Here is a 19,332-nt window from a genome sequence, read left to right on the forward strand (position 1 = left end):
CCTTAAAAGTGCAGTACTACTGTTTTAGCTTTGACGAGTTGAAATTTAAGTAATTTTCAAGGGCTTTTACAGCTAGAATGCCAGAATTTTTACAATAAGACCTGAATTCAAAGTACATAAGCATATACGCAGCTTGAAAAATATGAGCATCCTCTCCCAAAAGAGTCACAAGAGACATCAATGCAAGAGTTAGAAACACAAGTCATATTGCCAAAATCTTAATTTCCTTTTTAAAAATTCAATTTAAAAAATACGCTGCAAATCCATTTGATGTTAAAAAGTTGTTTCAAAACCCTCAAAAGTCATTTTAGATGCTAGAAATTGAGGATAAATATAAAATATTTTATTCATGACAGAACTTATTCCTATGTCTTCATTTCATTAGGAATGTCAAAATGCATTTTCTGCATTTGGGAATTAGCTAGGAGATTGCAGTATGATGCATTTACCACACAACTTTTAAATTTATTTTCTTGATGGCTAGGTGAATATATCCTTCCTTACAGATGAGTTTTGAACTCACTTTTCAAGATCAGTGTTTCTTGTCATTCTACGCACTTACTGTAGTGCTTTAAAGAAGAGCATTTCAGATAAAATATTTACTAACTCTACAGAACAAAAACTACATCTTCTGGTACTGTTAAGCCCTCCAATTTCACACCTAGCCTGCACAGTCAAAACTTGACTGCCAGAAGCACTGCCAGCAGTAACACCCCTTTTATTTCAGGCTCCATAGAGACCTTTTTTTCTCCCAAACCTACACCAAGAGGTAGTGGGAAAAATCACAACTTGCTATGTACAAGATTCAAACCAGAGTTACTACACTCAGCAACCAAACAGCCATTGGATAGAAAAAAACACTTGATCATTAAGAACACAAGCAACACACAAGTAACAATTCATTCAGGAAGCAATAGCTTTTCGTAACTGCTGCCTTTTACTTTTGAAGATCTATGAGGTGCACAGGTTCTCCTTCCAAAATGTTTTTAGAATAAATCAAAGCCCAAGAATTGCACTTGAGTTTGAGCAGCTCTGCAGACATATTAAGACTGTAAGATTTACTAGCACCAGCACAAGCCACTTCTGTGATACCCACTAAGTTCAATCAGAATATTTCTTTCGAAGAACTTAAAACTACTATTTGTCTACTTGAGTACTATCTGTCTATTTAACTATTTGTCCCCATCTATGTAAGAACATACCTCGCCCAGAACTTCAAAGGTATGTAATCCCTTCCAATCTCTCTGAAATTCAGCTGAAATATTAGAAAAGCAAACCACTACAAAGTTTGTAAGGCAGTTCAGCAATAAAGAAAAACAGATGCGACCAATCACAGCCAAATATTTAAATCAAAATTATCTACAGAGTATGTACACAGTGTTCCCTTTTACTCTATCACTTACATTCATGCTCCTCCTGATTCCAAGACCACATGCTAGGAAAACAAAATATTACTATGTAATTCATATAAAGCAATACCTCTTGTCATTATTATAAGCTGTTCCTCTTCCAAATACTTTTCATTTCAACAACAAAGAGGCCTGCTAAACAGGATTGGACACATGTAAAAAAACCCAAAAGGTTACATGTACATCATTTTGACAGGACAACTCATGATATCCTTAAGGAACAGTGCTGTCTGTTAAAAGAATCAAGATAAATATTTACTAAGGCTTTCCATAAACTTGATACTGCATCTTCAAAATATCTTGCTGTTGCAGCAGCCTTTGTATTAGAGGGTAGAAATGAGCCTAGGCACAGACTTCTTGTTAAACACAGCATTAAAAGGGTCCTGGTTTATGCCTCTTCACAGCTTAGTCATCTTAACTCCAACTGTTCACTGACCCAGGCTGCAGCAAGCTCCTAATGTAGGTTTCCCTTGCAGCTTTTGACTGTTGGTTATTGCCTGCTAAACTATAACTGCATGTATTAGTTTGCAGACTCTGACTGCAGGCTTTTACCCAGCTAGACTGTGACTGCAGGTTCCAACAACAGGCTCTAACTGCAGACCCAGATGGACCCTTCAGCAGTGATTCTCTCTCCCCAGGATCCTGCTTCATGATTCTCTCCTTCATGCTCCTCAAGGTTCCTCCTCCATGATGTTGCTCCCCTTACCAGTTCACCCCCTCTTTTATCTCACTCATCCTTATTGGATATAGCTGTTACTCATCAGGGGCAAGGCTGTATTGGTTATTTAACATAGTCACTTAGTCACTTTTCAGGGGTGAATATTCCCTTCTCCTACATCTTGCCTTATTCTGATCTCTAAAATTTATCTGTCAACACTCCCTATCACAGGCAGTCAGAAAAAGAGAACTGTATATGTGAACTAGAGTTCACATTCTTTCTCTTAAATATAGCTTAAAGTTCCTCAAAGTAAAATGTCACATTTATGACACTTGTTGTATCCCAAACTATATAACTTAACTGTGAACACATGCCAAAACACCACAAGCTCTCATTCTACTTTGAAGAGTCCGTTCAATAAAGAGGGAGCCAGCTACTCCACTGAAATCACATCTTGAGCTTGCTTTCACTAACAAGAGCTTCAACATGAACTGTCACACCCAATGCCTTTCATTTCTCTGATTTTGCATTTAGGTTAGACCAGTGACAGCAGCAGTGTTAGAAGCACTGCTTCTAACAGCAGAACCATACCAGCAACTATCCTAATGCCTCAACTCATTCACGTATTCAAGATACAGCATGAAGAGATTCTGTTAGCAAGGGCACAAGAACCTTCCCCAGTGCTGCCTAAGACTGGAGAAACCCAGCATTTAGCCACAAGAGATTAATACTGGAAAGACACTACGTTGTGGACAGTAATTAGCAGCTGACTGTGACAGACAAGCAGGGATTTGGTTATCTCCCCACTGCCCCTAGTAAATGGAACTGCCTTCCCCACAGGACAGACATATTACCCAGGCTCCTAATGCAGCCTCAAAAGGTAGATTTCCTTGCCATCAGGATGATCTGCCCTTGAAGGAAAGCAAACTTTACTGACCTATTCAAAAGGTATCATTTATCACTATTTACAGAAAAGGTCCACTTCCTGACACAATCTGAGCTGCTTGCCTCTCACTCCTGTGCTTTAAAGCAGAAAATGTGACTTTAATCAGTTTTGTATTTTGCATAGCCTGAAAGGGCCCAGAGATACCATCCTTCAGCACGGACACAGCTCAAATGACATGGGAACAGAAATAAAGTACACATAAAGGCTACCTTGAATTGAGTCCAGCTTCAACAGGTTTTAAAGCATTGCTTTGCCATACTACTTTACTTCACTCTACCTTTTCAACAGGATACTTACTATGTGATCATCTTAAAAATAAACTGCATCAGGCTTTGGTTTCCGCAGCAATGATCAGCATTAGCAATGGATCCTGAAAGGACCACTTCCACAGTAGAACTCCTGTGATGTTACCACTTAACTTCCCTCTGCCTGCTCCTTCCCTAAGTAGGCAGACCATTTTGATAGACACTAGCATTAACCTGTTTTCTTTTCACTGCTCAGCCTTCTCACCAACATGGTAACCAGCATCAACCAACTCAGCATCAAAACCAATGCTGCCAGAAACACTCAAACTTAAATGGATTTCCTGAAATATAACAATAATTAGGGGAGAAATAGACACAATGACTTTTGAAAAGCTCCGTTTTGACATCTTCCCTGCAATGATCTAAAACTTAAACTTGTTTTAAAGTCACACCGAACTACTCACAGGCAGGCCCATAAAAGAGATTCAGATCCAACTCACACCACAGAAACCTCTTCCTACCCTTCACTTCTCCTTTCCTCACCCTTTAAAGGGGTGAAAACACTGCACATTTCAATGCATTCCACTTGTTAAATGAAAAAGTAATTATCCCCACCCCCAGCTTAAGACTTTAAATCATGCATCTGCAATGATGTTACCTAGAAGAAACTTGAAGCAACTCCTACAGCAAAAGGTGGCACACATGGAAAGAAATGTGCACTGAAAGAAATTACCCACTCAGAGGAAAAAAGAGTGAACCCTTTTATACTGAAAAGGTCTACACAGCGCTTTTACCTGAAGAATGATTGGTTAAAAATAAAAAACCAAACAACTTTTGCCCCAAACACACACATTTTCCTTGCAGTCAGAACATGATTCCATTCACATCTTAATCTATTTTGAATGAGCTCACCTTAAATAGCCACAAGCTTTCCCCACTCTAGTGGGGCAAAAAAAGGAATTCAGCAGAAGTACTGGGCTTAGCAAGAATAAGCAGCTGTTTACTCTGCATGCAATAAAAGAGAAGCTGAAGGAAATCTTTTCAGTTTTGACCTCAAGCTGGATGTACTGTTCAGACAGCACTCTGAGGTTTGTGTTTTACAGTGCAAGTCAACAAATCACCCAAAGCCATAGTGCTGTTCATCAATAATGTTCTCAATACATATTTTTAATTAACTTACACTAATGGAACTAACAAACATTCAGAGAGAAAGAAAAAAAATGCACTTTTTACTATCAGACTTTGTACAAACGCACAACAAAATATAACACTGAATAGAAGGAGATGCTCTTTTTACATATATTTACAGCATGTATGTGGAGGCTGCCCCTTTTCTTTCATCTACCAGCTGTGCAGGTATTTATGGTTTAGAGCCCCTGGAGCCCAAAGACAACTGTTAACCTCAGTGTCTGCCATACATGCACTTCCCAGAACCCAACACCTGCACAAGCTGATTAACTTCTAACACACACTTACTTGACTCAGAGGCTTGGAGGAAGGCCTGAGCCAAATTCCTCCATCGGGATTGGTACAGACCTATACAGTTTCTGCCTCAAAGAGCTTACAACCTAGCTAATACATTTTTTTCTTTTACCGCTGGACAAATTCAGGAGACAGGGAACGTCTGGTGTGCCTCAAGTTTCAGACTGATTAATGAGAGAAAACCCCTTCAAAAGTCATACACCTGAAAATTAAAGAGATACGACAACATAAAGTGAAGAAAAAGCAATACAACAGCATTGCTGATTCCGAACCAACACAACTGAAGGCACAACCTTGCATCTGAGTGTTACATGTTACTACTTGTATAGTCCAGCCAGCCTCAGCATACACGCCAATAGCCGGCTCGGGTTAGACATTCTCTATCCTAATAGCTTTCCACAGCAAACTACAGAGAAAGGCGAGGATCTCCTCCAGGCTTAGGGAAGGGCCTGCGAGAGCAGCAGCACAAGTGAGCGCCGGAGCAGCCCCGGTCGCACACCAAGGCACGAACGCCACGGCTGCCGGGCAGGGAAACCGCCCACGAGATGCTGTGGATGAGGGAAGATGCCCGGGGAAGGAGGGCAATTTCTCCGTGGAGACACCAGCCTAGAAGGGCAGCGGGCGCAGGCAGCCTTTCCCGGCTCCCACGCTACTCCCTTCCCGTCTCAGCGCCGCAGGAAACGATCCGGGTTTTAATGGAGATGGGGGGATTCTTTCTCGGGAGACGGACCCAAGAAGCGACACCACATCCCCCGCCAAGTTGGAAGCTTCTGGAAGTTGTGTGCTTCATTACGAGCGCGCGCGGCTACCACCACCTCCCGCCACCGGTTACCGCCGGGGCCCGGCCCCCGCCCCGCCGCGGCCCAGCCGAACCCCCCGCCCCGGGGACAGCCGCCAGCATCACCTTCATGCCGCGTCTCCCGGAGCACCGCCCGGCGGGGATGGAGGGAGGGCGGGCGGCCGGCGGCTGCGTGCCCGTCTCCCCCGGCGCTGGGGCTCCGGCTCCTCCTGCCCGATGTAAACACACACCGGCGGGCGGGGGGAGGCTGGGCCGGGGGGCAGCGCCATGGCAACCCGGCCGGAAGAGGAAGCGCGGGGGTCAGGGGCGCCATGTTGGCGGGGGGCTCGGGGCTCGCAGTGATGCTGCGGGGGGCCCGGGGCCGGCACCTCCCACGGGAGCCGGGGCTCCGCGCAGCCGTCACCGAGACACCCCGCCAGCCAAAGCCGCTGCCCGGCATGGCAAAGGAAGTGCTTCACCTGTAGTAACATATTGGCGTCTTCCAATTTCCAGTGTAAACGGCTGGGAAAGCAGCGGAGATTAACTGACTCAGCCCTAAGTCCAACATGGAAGCAGTGTTTGTTTGGCCAAGATGAGGAGCTAGTCCTCCGAGTTCTGCCCTCGCTGCAGGCTTGTCGGCATTTACAGAGTCAAATAGAATCAATTAGGTTGGAAAAGATCTAGAAGATCGTTGAGTCTAACATGAACACCTCCATGTCAGCTACACCATGGCACTAAATGCCACATTCAATCTTAAACTCCAAGGACGGTGATTTCACCACCTCCCTGGTCAGTCCATTCCGGTGTCTAACCACCCTTATTGTGACGACATTCCTCCTAATGTCCAACCTAAACCTCCCCTGTTGCAGCTTGAGACTGACCTTTCATATTGTCACTTGTTACCTGGGAGAAGGGACTGACCTGCAGCTGGCTACAACCTCCTTCCAGAGAGTTGTAGAGAGAGGTCACCCCTGAGCCTCCTTTTCTCCGGGCTAAACATCCCCATGACCCTCATCTGCTCCTCGCAGGACATGCACTCCACACCCTCACCAGCTGGACAATCGATCCTGGTCACAAGCTGGGTGACCGGGAGGCCGTGGGGCTTTCGAGCCCTCTCCTCCCGTTATCCTCCGCCAATGGAGCATGACTCCAGCCTGCAGGATGGGGGCTGCGCCCAGGCCGCTGCATCACGCCAGGGAGTACAGTTTGGTGGAAAAGATAAAAGGATCTGGACATAATCTTTGGTGTCTAAAGTTTTCTCTCTCTTGTATTGCTTTCAAACTATCACTGAGCACAACCACACGCATGGAGAGAAGCATGTTTTGCTAGTGGATGGTTTGGTGCAATGAGAGAAGACAGACAAAGCAAAACAAAAAGAAGAGTGGTTTGAAGCAATGATTTCTGAAATAGGGAGAAAAAAAAACATTAGGTGAATGACGGTGATTAGGAGTTATTTTTTCTCCAATTTAATATTATTCCAGATATGATGCTGAGTTAATATGTAGAGAACATAATTAACTGAACAAGTGGTTGAATCCAAAAGAGGAAAGCCTGGTTTTGTTTCTTTTTTAAACTTCTTAACTAAGAAATGTTGCAATTTCTTCTCTAAAAAAAGTGCCCTAGACACCCATATATGTCTTTTAAGGCATTCTGGAATACAGTGGACCCTATTTAGTCAGAAACCATAAAAGGAACAATTACATTGCCTAAAGTCTAGGAATAGCTTCTCTCAGTGCACAGTCGATTTTTTTTGTTGTTGTTGTTTTTTGGTTTTTTTGTTTTTTGGTCCCATACTATCATTTCAAATTGCAGAACATCCTTGGAGTGGTACCATAAGACTGGTTTCCATTTTTCAGTTAAAAAGGAAACTCTTGAAAGACACCAAAGTAATTCCCACACCTCACATGGGCTGACAATTAAAAAGGTTAATATCTTTTGCTTTTCACAACACATCCATGTCTTACATAATTATCTGCACCATTTCTTAGAGGAATTATTCTGCAGCCCTTTCCTAAAACAGACTCTCATAGAAGAAATTATAATTTCTTATGCACATACAAAGATACTTCAGTTCAAGCATGTGAATTTTCTCTGAAGAGCGGTAATAGAAGCCAGTGAATTCAGTGAAGGTTTCACATACCACACTCATTTCTACAGATCTGCACATGTATGTGTGTGCATATATATAAGCGCACCTAAAACATGTGTGCAAGATACTACCCTCTATATTAGAAATATAAAACTAACAGTAATACTATAACCAAAATGTAAGTCCTTCCTGCAAAACAAAATTTATAGCAAATAATCTTGTTGATAGTATTAGTAGAATTATATTAAATTTTTAACTGTGTAATGCAAGTACATATTTTGCTGGGTAGAAAGAAGGTCATATAAGGTTTGGGTTGAGTCTAACATGTAAATTATAGCCTGATTAACAATAAAATAATATTGCCTAAAGTATAAAGGGTTAAAGAGAAAAACACATTTTCCCTCACCCAGGTAAAATTATTCACTCTAGTGAAATTCAAAATGCAACTTTCTCCATTTAAGATAGTGAATTTCAGATGAACATATTTTTTTTCAGCAAGTTCCTAAGCCCATAAAATAAAATAGATTGAAGTGCAATCTTTTAAGTAAGTTAACTTTAGGTTGTAATGTTTGCAATGTCTGCAGAACATTTAAAGAATGTTCCAGCTGAAAAATCAGAATATTCTGGATGATAGACAAATAGGGAAGGGGGGGGGGGGGGGGGGGCAAAGCATGAGAAAGCAATTTGTTTGTTTACTTTGTGGTAAGCAAAGAAAGTATTCTATTCCTGAAACTATTTCAGCAGCATCAAAATTATTGCTTAGTTTTATCCAAAAGGATTTAGTCCATTTAATGCACTGCCATCTTGTCTGGTGAGATTCAACTCAAAAGTGTGTCTCTACTGAAGCAAAATGGCTAATGCATATGCCTCAATAAACTCCACTGTTTGTAAAATAAAAGTGATGTCTTTCCATGGAGAAATTTCCCCTTCCAACCTTCAAGAAGTATGGACCAACTGGGGAGATTTGCCTACCTAGCATTTTCAGTGAAGGCTGGGGTCTCAAACACCTTAACTAAGGCATTGTTCATTTATAATTTTCTCCAAGGTGTTGAAGTCAGTGAAAAAAATATTTTTACCTTCAAATTTGGTCTCAGTACATTCCCAAACTATTTATTAGAAAAACAGTTTTATAAATGTTACCATGCATTGTATAGGAGTGAGTGTGTGTGAAAGAGTGATGTTCAGGTTTTGGGATTTTTTTGGTGTGGACTAGGAAGTCCACTCCCCAGGTGCAAAATGACTATAGCTTCTTCCTGACATGTTTACTAGCTTTGGGAGATGAGATTTCAGCACTTTTTGCCTATGCTGATAAACACACACTGGCTCAGAGATAAGAACCCAATCAACAACTGGTCCCAAATCACATTACAATGACAGAGCTTTCCTTTAGATGTATTCAAAAAGACTGAGATAACTAATGATTGTTTTAAAGTACTCAGGTGGACAGAAACATTAAAACAGAGATAACTGATACTAGATTAGACTGCTGCAAGGTTCAATTTCACCTGAGTACAGGTGGCTGGCATCATCAAGCAGAATGGCCCTGCTTACCTCAATTTTTTCATCCCTAGTTTCTTAAGTCATATTCTTGCCCTAGGTGACATTTGAGCAGCCTTATCATTACCTGCTGTTAAAAAACATAATGCAGCAAAAAGAAATGCAAGTGCCAGGTGGTGTAAGACAGAAAAATGATACACAGCAATAATTCATTGGAACAGGTGGTCACAGTATGGTGGCAGTAGTTGGCTCATGTGTTAAAGGGTCTTGCTAGAAAGGAAATTATTTCCAGACAATGAAGCTGCTGGTTAGTAATGTCTGGAGCTTTTAAAACTCCTCCAGACATCTCTGTTCCAGATGAAAAACATTTCCCTTATCGTGACAAAATAGATTTGCTATTGACCTTTTCAAGCATCCCAAGAACACCCAACAAACAAATTAGCCACAACTTTGCAAACACGTAAGAATTAGCTTTCCTCGTGCTACATCTTGGGGAAGGACTTGTGTATTGAGAGACCTACCCTTACTTCATTTGCCTTACAGATCTCTACAGGTGTCAGGACAGCAGCATCTGATTCTCTCTTTCTTAACTTCACCTCTACAGCATCTCTGCAAGGTAGGGAGGTACTTGCTGCACGGGATAACCAGATATTGGAGAACATTCCAACTCCAGCAGAGAATTAATAAAATTCTCTCTGGCATGAAGTTCAGCTGAAGGCACAAAGGTTACTAAACCAAGGGAAGCTATATACCTACAGCAGTCAGTTGCCTAAACACTACCCTACACTGGAATCTGAACAGGGTATCAGCTGCCTCAAAAAACGTTTGTGACAGAGCAAGGAGCATCACTTAGCCTCCTACATCCTGGACTGGTAACAGCCTAATTCAGGAACTGACTCCTTTTAAGGAGTTCCCATTCATTTTAAAACACCCTTAAATCCTAATGGTAGAACAAGAAAAGCATAGACAGCCTTGTGATTGGCTGTATCATTGGATTCACAGTTGCAGAAAGGACCATTTAGAGGTCCACAGGTTTCCAGCTGCCCCCTCCTGTGAAGGGCCCAGGATACTCAAGCGGAAGAATTTGACATGCCAAAAGCTCATATGCAGGAGGGGTTTTTTCCCCCGCTGCAAATTTCAGTATTTCACATGGCATTTTAGCATTAGGTGCAAAGTGTACAGGTATGTTTAAAAGCAAAAGAAAGGCTCAGTGTTGCATGAAATAAAGATAAGCTGCAGTTCCCCCTAGGCAGAAGGAAGTGTTTTTATCAGGAAATAGGAAAGGTATCAAGAAAAGGAATGGAATCAAGTGTAGACAAGTAGGCAGCATATTCCTGAATGCCTTGTTAGGGGATGGTAACAATAGGAGATTTATTAATAGTTTCTGAAATTAGTTATAGCTGAATTTGACATATTGTTTCGTGCATATAACATCTGGGACTTGCCCATAGAAGGAAGAGACTTTGATGTTTCTGTGATAAAATAATAATGTGTTACACTCCTTACGTATCAAGCACATTTTGTGACCATATATCCCTCTTATTGAGAAAGTTCTTATCTAAAATCCGTTTCAAATCTCTATTAAAGATCCTTCTGTACAAAGATAGAGCACTTACCCATTACCTTGTAGAGCTGTAATCAGTCTGCCCTGTGAGTTTGCCCCACACTCTGAGGGTGCAGCCTGGCAGAAAAGTGATTATAATAATTTGAGCGAGATTGTTCCTCGAAGATGTTTTGTAAATCAAAGGTTTAATAAAGAGAAAACAACAAACGCTACAGAAAACAAATGCTAAGCTGTGCACAGGCACCTGAGAAAACCTCGGACACCTTACTACAACATCTCGAAAAGCCTTCAGTTTCTTTGGTGCTCTTTCTTAAATACCTAATGTTGTAGGAGGGATAACCTGGCTTGCAGCCAATAAGATCACCAAGGGGTTTTGAGTTACATTCTCAGAGCCCAATCCAGGCCCCTGTGTTGGCATTGAGCCAATCCTTCTCAGGAGGCTATGGAAGAATCTAGGTAAACTTCCTAAAATGTCAGAGGTAAACTGAAGCTCTTTCCTTATGTGGAAACACCTGCTGGGTGTGTGGGACGCATCACTACACTGCCCACTTTTCTGAATGCGAATGTTTTTTGCTCAGTTCTGTAAAATCCTGAACTCCAAAGATCAGCTTGGCTTGTTGTGCCATTATTTTTTGTTCTTTGTTGTGTTTCTTTATAGTTCTTTGAAAGAGTGTTCTTAAATGAGGCAAGCTGTTTAATGCCTCAGAGCCTCTCCCAGCCTGTTACATGACAAGAAAATAAATACACTGAAGATGATATGAGGAGTCACTGAACTATCGGTATGGTCTGCTTGTTCTCAGAGCACCAAGAAAGAACAGGTTTCTATTTCACTGTGGTAGGAGGTGTTTCATGAGGCTTCTATTAAATGGACAAAGCACTTCCACCAACAGATGATGGAATCTTCTAGTGAGATTTTATACAAAATGGGTTGTATAAAAAAAGGGCACATTGTTGGCAACTAAGGATTCTTACAGCCTGAGTTTTCACCTACATCTTATATCATGCACATCCCTGTACACACTAGGTAGAGAAAGCTACAACTTGCAAGGATGGCGTAAATAATAAAGAAGAGCCATTGTAGAAGCATAACTGTAATGGTTGCACCTCCTGCTCATTAGATAATAGTTATAAGAGCATTCAGGTATTAAATTTAGGACTTAGTCATTGAGGTCATACAAAATTCTCACTCATTTCCATAGGATTTTTCTTTTGTTTCAGTACAATAGGAATACATCAGATACCTCACCCATTTTACTCTCAAACTGGTGAAGAATTTTATTTTGTCTGAAGACAAAATTCTTTTTAATTAGAATTCATGTTTTTTGAGAATGAAGAAGATACTAATTTTAGTTTAGCTTTAAAATATAATAAAGGTAAACAGCTTGTTCATGTAGTATATGGTTACCTTTGAATCACTCAAAAAAATAAACTAATAAGATTTGAAATAACTTCATACCAAATAAACTGTGAAAGCATCTGTATTTATAGGTTTCCAAAATTAAAATTCAAATGAGATTAATTGCAAAATCCAGCCTAAAAAGTGACTGAAAGCTGCATTTCATCAAAAGCCATGTGTTTGGCAATAAAAGCAGGTTTTGATCATTTTAATGAGGGAAAAAAACCTGAAAAAAGCAAGTTTGAACTTTTGGCTTCACTTAAACAAAGCTGCTGTATTTCATATGCCTTTAGTTATAGAGCATGAAGGCTGATTAATTTTTATGTAGGCTTCTTGCAATAGAAAACTGTTTCTGCCAAAATGCCAGGATACATAACTGGATTCACATATGGAGTTCCCAGATTTCAGGAATTTTCAGAATCAATTTTACTTTGAACTCATGCCAAAGACTTGGAACTGGAGAGACGGCAAAGCTCTGCTAGTAGATTCTGCTGACATTTGGAATCACCAGTGATTTTTTCTCAGGATGTCAGAAAAGGCTCTTGATAATAATTCACCCTTGTCATGAACAATAAAACTCATATGACGGTTTCTCTCTTTACAGGGTATTTTTGACTTGTTCAAGTATTTTTTTTCCACCTGCACAGACAGTAAATTCTTTTACAGGAAGGAGACACTGACGTGATAATGCTTGCAGAGTTATGGTGTTTCCTATAACCTGTGCTTCTGGCCAACGTCTTCTAATGAATTTATCATCCATTGTGTGATCTCCTCTCTCCGGAGTAAAGTTTCTTCCTTATGTTGACAACAGGGATGAAAAATCAACTCGCTCCCTTCAAGCCTAGAATCTGTGGTCCAGAAAGAATACTAGTGGCACTGAACTGAGATACACTTTTATTCCAGCATAAATTGTACCTCAAGTGTTGAGACATAATGAAATATTGACTTGATTAATCTTCTGCTGAGTTTCTGTGTTCCTTCTGAGTAAGTGGAATTTTCCTTTCCCCTGTACTTTTAGAGATTAATGAGAGATTAACATCAGTGTTTTTTTCCTCTACTGGGCACTGTGTGAACTTTCCTAAGATTTACAGGTGTACTTTGGGCTGTAACTAATTCCACTGCTTGTCCACTGCAGCTTTAGCCAACTGTCTGTGTCCTGCCCTCTTACTCCCTCTCCCAGGTCATCTTTCCAACCTGACCACTGATCCACAAAGCATCCACTGCCTTGCATTAGATCCATATTAATGTTCCAAGACACCCTCTGGAATAGTGACAGTGTTGTTGAACTGCAACATTAGGAAACAGGCAGAGACCTACGAATCTATAGCAAAAAGAAAAATGACGGTCAGTGTCACCACATTGACACAGTAACTGCCAGAGATGCTTCACTTCTCACACAGGCACACTTTGTGTAACTTTAAAAACTACCCACATTCAACAGCTTCTGCTCAAAACAAGTTTCCACCAAGAGCAGCTGACAATACACATTAATATTGATAGGAAAGTCCTATCACTAGGCAAAAAAAAATTTCTAAATAATCCCCCAGACAGCATCCTCAGAGGCAGGTCTGTGTTCAAGCTGCCTATCATGTCAGGCTAGGGCAGATGTCAGCACCTGGAATGGTGTCTAGGGTGTTGAACACTTCAAACCAACTCTATGTAATCCCAGAATGACTAGTAATAAACAAAGAATAAAGTTCCACATGCCCTTATTTGGTGTAATATGCAATCCATGTGTGGTTTCTGCAATTTACAGTCAACAGGTATTGCAAGCTGCCACAGGTGACTGACTCTCTTCCTATGGATTAGGGTCAGAGCAAGTCCCAATCTTCAGATGATAAATGAACTCCAGAGGACGGTCTTTCATTCTGTAGGTACTGCTCTCACTTTAGTAAGAACAGAGGCTCCCAGATAATTCCTTGAAGCAAAAGCTGCAGGAAAGAGGGAGTAATTTACCATTCATTAAACCATGTACTGGGGATGCTGTATGAACAGGAATTATGGGGGTACAGACATTGAAAAAAATGCCTGGCAGTACATTAGTCAAAGGATGCACTCTCTGGTATTTCTGAATATTTGATTGGAGTTGCTCACAAGGTGGGTGACAGCAATGCTTCAGAGCTGATCATATAATACATCATTTTGACAGGAGTCCAGTTCCATCTCAGACCCAACTCACAGCAGTGGATTTGAAGGGGGGGGAGGGACATTCATACCTTGGCTTTACCACAAAACCAAACGAGAAGTATTTTGCTCAGACTGTTTAAATGCTTGTTGCAGATTTCATGCCCTCTTAAAAAACCCCTTGCAGAGCAAATATTTGTTAGCGTTTGTTTGCTTAGGTGTTTGCAAGAGACCCTACCCCTATGCAAAACTCTGTGCTTCTGTCTTTATGCACTTACAGTTTTATGCCTGTATATGGGGATTAGAACATACAGTTAATCCTTTTTCTGAACCTAGTGAAATGTGGTGGGACCATTACTTCCATGAAAGGGATCTTTCATCTCCTTCATACTATTCTCCACTAATGGGCTGTGCCTTGATAATTATAGCTCTGAAAGGAAAAAAAATGACCTCAATTTGCCTATTGTAGAGCTACCATGGAGATAGGATACCAGCATTGCCCTGGAGATAAAAGCACAGGCAAGTTATATGGATTCTACTAACTGTTGAAAAATATATGAGTTACTTAAAAAACAAAATGCTAAAGGTCCCAGTTCTCCACTGCAGCAGGGAAAGTGCTAAGTTTGCATAGCAGAAGTGCATAAAATGCTGGGGCAGTCCCACAGCTGTCAGAAAGCACAGGTTCAGATACAATACACTCAGATTGTGTCACCATATTTTTCTGTTCCTTCTTCCCTTGCTTTAATTTTACTGTTCATGAGGTATCCAGTTCTTCAGCTGACAGACACAGCACTATACCCTTACATAGTAGTTTCAGTTCCTTTTAATCTTCAGGAGAAAGACAGCGACCAACTGAATTTTAATTTTTTTTTCCTAGTAGAACATTGGCATCTAAAATATCTGACTTAAATATCAACCAGCACTAAGATACTACAGCAGGTTTTCAGATTTCTCTGTTTCAGGTTTGGCCTTAATTTCTGTGTAGAAATGAGATAGTGGCACCCAGATGATTTGTAAGTGCTTACAAGAGAATGCTTGAAAACTGGAGGTTCCTTTGCAGAATATTGGAATATCAGGGATGTGTAGCAATCTACATAGAGACTGAGGACATGGGATTTAGTTCTCATTCTACTACTGAGAGATCCTGGATATGCTTTTCCAGGAGTCAGCATCTGAATTTCTTTACTAATAAAATGCAGCTACTCACCACATTTTTCAGTGTAAAATTTTAATATAGTTTCATAATAATTGGATGAGACATGCTAAGAAAGTTCTGAACATTATTGTCTGTTTGTATATTTTTTGATGTTTTTTAGCCTAGCAGTGTAGTCCCAAAACATGTGCTGTCCTACAAATACTCAGAGAAACGGAGCCTATTCGATTTCTGAAGTATCAACCCAACAGATGTATGAAAGAAATGTTTGCTTTCTCCCAGGTGCTCAATGCTTACCTAGTAAGAAATTTCATCTGAAAGTAATCTCTTGTGTATGAAACCATTTTTCTTTCTTGTCCTGACATCTGCTGTGGAAATGCATGTACATGTATATATGTTTCTGTGTATTTATGAAGTCCAAATTCTGGTTGCAGGGAGAGACCTGAAAAATGCACACTTGTAATATGAACCTTTTAAAAGTCTCCCAAAAATCAAAGAAGTTTGACAAAAGACAACTAAAAGAATAAAAACTTGAAAATGGCAACAAAATATCGTTATCTGAAATGGAAATAAGAAGCATACTAGACATTGTAAAAACACAACAATGATGCTTAGACACAGAAAGCAGTATAGGTAAAGGATGGAAGATCTGAATAGTGAAAATAAAAAGCAGTGTAAATTCTGATAAATGGCATCATATAACATGGGTAAATGAGAATTAAAAAAAAAACTGAAACAAAACAACAATCAAAGTTGATGGAATCAGTAGATAAGCAAGCAGTAAAGGAGAAGATGAGGCTACTGCAGCAAAGCTGTGCATCCCTCAGGCTGAAGTGCTACAGAGCAGATCAGGGATGTTCCTGATAAAACATTCCTTAGAGGAGCTTATCTGAGAAAGTATCATATTCAGGAAGAATGTCTCAGAGGAAATATCACTGCTTACAAGAAAGGATTTTAGCACAAATCAGTGCAGTAAATAGCAACAACTTACTAGGAGCGGATGATGTTCACCCAGCAGTTCAGAGGCAGCTCACATGAAACTGCTTGGCTGCTGAGTGAGCTCAAGTAAGTGCTGCTTAAATCACCACAGCGCCAACACTACAGGAAAGTGCCATCAAACTTTTAAAAGGATCCAGGATGAGCAATTGCATTTCTTCTGTACCATATCTTTGGCCTAGTCTTGGTCTCTTTCCTGGACCTTGGATCTATGTTGTGTCCTTGTCTTTAGTCTTATCTGTGCCTTCAGCTTCTGGATGCAATTCACATCAAACAGGCTGTGCTCTCCTAGGGAGGCCTTATAGAGTACCCCTTTCCTGGGTGTTCCCTTCTGGCCCATTTGTCTTTCAAGACAAATCAGGAAAGGGGTAATGACCTATGCTGTGTAGTTAAAGTGGAGCTAGAATAGAGTAGGAGAATTATTTGGGTTCTGCGGTAAAAGCTCCTAGGAGGACTCATCAATAAAACAAATCTTGAGATTTGAGAATCTTTTAGAGAAAATGGTTCAGTTAAATGGCCCATTTTCCTAATGGGCCATCAAAGCTCCTCAAAAACACATTGTGGCATTTGGATGTATAATTTGTAGGTAGGTATCTGGGAGGTGGGTACTGCAGTCACATGCTGCAGAAGCTAAACCAAAGTTTTTAGATGGTTCAGGTTAAAACTGATGCATCACTTCTCAACACAGCTTAGAGGACAGACTCTTCATGCCTGTAAGCATTTTCTGCAGGAAGGAGTTAGTGGTCCCTGCTGAGACAGGGATCAAAGTAGCAAACAGGCTGTGAGTGGTGATGGGGCATTCCTGACTGTTTCTGGAAATGTGTCTCACTTGCACAAATGGCAAACCACTAGAGAGCAGCATTAAATCAGGGCTTCTGTTATGTGTCTGAACATAAAACAGTGCTTTAGTGTGATGTTTACAGTTGGACACTGGTCTCAGACCAGGTTTTACCAGAACCAGGGAAGGTATAGACCAGCCAGTTCCATCTGGCTCGGTCCTTGGGTATGTAGATATTCAAATACTGAAAATAACCTTCATAGCTTGTCTCCAGGAACCCAATTTTTTCCATGCATCAAGTTCAAAAGCTGTAGTAAAGTTCTCTTCAGCCTACAGATACTGCAAATCAGAGAAAACTGACTGTGCTGATGTTTGTGACCGATTCTTGTCTCTAGGCATCATCTTAGGTTAAGGCTCACTGACGCCTGGAGTTATCTCCAGTGCAAAATCTTTGGACTTGCTACTCTCCTTTCTAACATTATGGTATCATTCTGACACTGAAAAGATAAAAGATAAGTGGTGGCAAAATAGGAGAGATCACACTGCTGCAGGAGGTCTGGGAGGAACCAAACACATGTTAGTTTTAAACTGATTTCAGCATAGTTCAGTATTGACACTGGTGATTTTTTCTTGAAAATAATAAATCCTTCTTTTAAATAAAAACATACCTAAAATGTGAAAATATGTCAATATATGCAGTGGAATTAAATGCTGTAACATACACCTCAACTGACTAATATAATAAAACTAGCATTCAAAGGTGTTTTTGTATCAAGTGTATGCTTTGCTCAAAATCTTTTCTATGAAAGGTTTGCTTTTGCTGCCTGGTAACTGGGACAAAGTAAGGACCAGGGAACTGATTAAAATTTTATTTTTGTGATTCTGACCTTTTCTGCAAAAGCCAAAACACTTTCGCACTTGATCAAGGTCAATGATTTAATTATTCTAAACTGATTGACTGACAACTCTGAAGCAGGAAAGCTCATTTTCTTCCCTCAATCAGTTAATGAGGCATGAATTGCATGCTTTCACTGAAAGACACAGTATCTGTAAGCAGTTAATTCTTAAATATCATAATTTTTAAACACAAAGGAAATTTTGTGTTTGTTTTTGTTTTTAACTCTTTTCAGCCTGTTATAGTGTAGTATAAAGGCTTCATTTAGTGGCTACAAAGTTATTTCAAAATGATCTTCCACATGTATTCTCGCTAAATGCAGAGTTGCTCAAAACAACTTAAAAAGAATTGTCATGTAGTAAGTGCAATGTTTTCTATAATCGTTACTTTAAAAATTAGGATTTTTTATGTAGTAAGAAGAGTTGGCTTCTTTAAACATGTAGAGACAATCTGTGATCCCTCTTCACAAGTAATAAACTTCCTAAGGTGAATACACAGTTGAGTTACGCCAACTGCTTGTTCACTAGAAATTGCCTGCATAACCTTTGAGTGAAAAGCTGGGAACTGAACTTTAATGTGATATTCCACAGGATGCTTAGACAATCACATGGTCATTCACCCTCCTGAATTTTGTTTCCCTTCACAGGAAGGGAGGCCTTCATGGGTTGATTCACTCTAATGCTTTCGACAGGGAAAATGCCTCTGTACTTTCTCATTATGGAGAAAACATGGGACATACTATACTTAATGCTTGTGATGATACTTGTTACTGATACAGAACCCTCTACTTAAACACCTACAGGTGTTTGTTTTTTCTAACTTTGTCATTTAACATTTTGCCAGGAGGGATTTGGATTACATGGTGAAAGAAGTGCCCATTCTCTGTCGTGCAATAAAGGTGAAACAAAGCATCCCCAAAAATGTGATAAACATGATATTAAAATTTCTAACAAATAGCAGTGATAAAATATGTGGCAGATGAAAAACAGTGTGGCTAAGAATGAGAACTGTCAAATGCAATGTAAGAAAAAGCATATGGGAGAAGTAAAGCAAGGTACAGCTGTGCAGTCAAATTATGTGGATAGATTATGAAACCAAGACCTGAACAGTACTCTGGTAGAGTATCAAAGCAGATAATGTAGACAGGCAGCATTAAAAAAGAAATTTGCATGTATGAGACAACTCCTGATAATATGTTATCAGGTGATACAATACTTTGGTCTATAAATTAACCTTGAAAAAAACTGAGCTGTTTCTGGCAGTCAGGAAAACTAATTAAACCATGGGATAAATCTCTTGATTTGAGGGGGGGTATTTTTTCC

The 19,332-nt window shown here is 40.3% G+C and overlaps 1 protein-coding gene across 3 annotated transcripts in view; it reads right to left on the minus strand.

Moving 5' to 3' along the window:
• LOC136292388 (transmembrane protein 263-like) overlaps nt 1-10,942 on the minus strand; it is a 208,130-nt gene extending 197,188 nt beyond the window's left edge. The window contains exons 1-2 of one of the 3 annotated variants that reach the window (XM_066188052.1): nt 10,913-10,942; nt 10,721-10,785 (exon numbers count right to left, since the gene is read on the minus strand). Coding sequence is in view for 1 of the 3 variants with exons in the window: in XM_066188051.1 (XP_066044148.1) it covers nt 5,645-5,650 (6 nt within the window). In the remaining 2 variants the exon portion in view is untranslated. Of the gene's footprint in view, nt 1-1,479; nt 1,545-5,644; nt 5,762-10,720; nt 10,786-10,912 lie in introns of those variants that run through there. The other 2 variants (XM_066188051.1, XM_066188053.1) reach the window with 2 other exon arrangements.
• Between the last annotated feature and the right edge of the window lie 8,390 nt (nt 10,943-19,332).

This window comes from Chamaea fasciata, unplaced genomic scaffold (assembly GCF_029207755.1).
Source record: "Chamaea fasciata isolate MVZ Bird 193981 ecotype frontalis unplaced genomic scaffold, bChaFas1.0.hap1 SCAF_7, whole genome shotgun sequence".
Taxonomy (NCBI): Eukaryota; Metazoa; Chordata; class Aves; order Passeriformes; family Sylviidae; genus Chamaea; species Chamaea fasciata.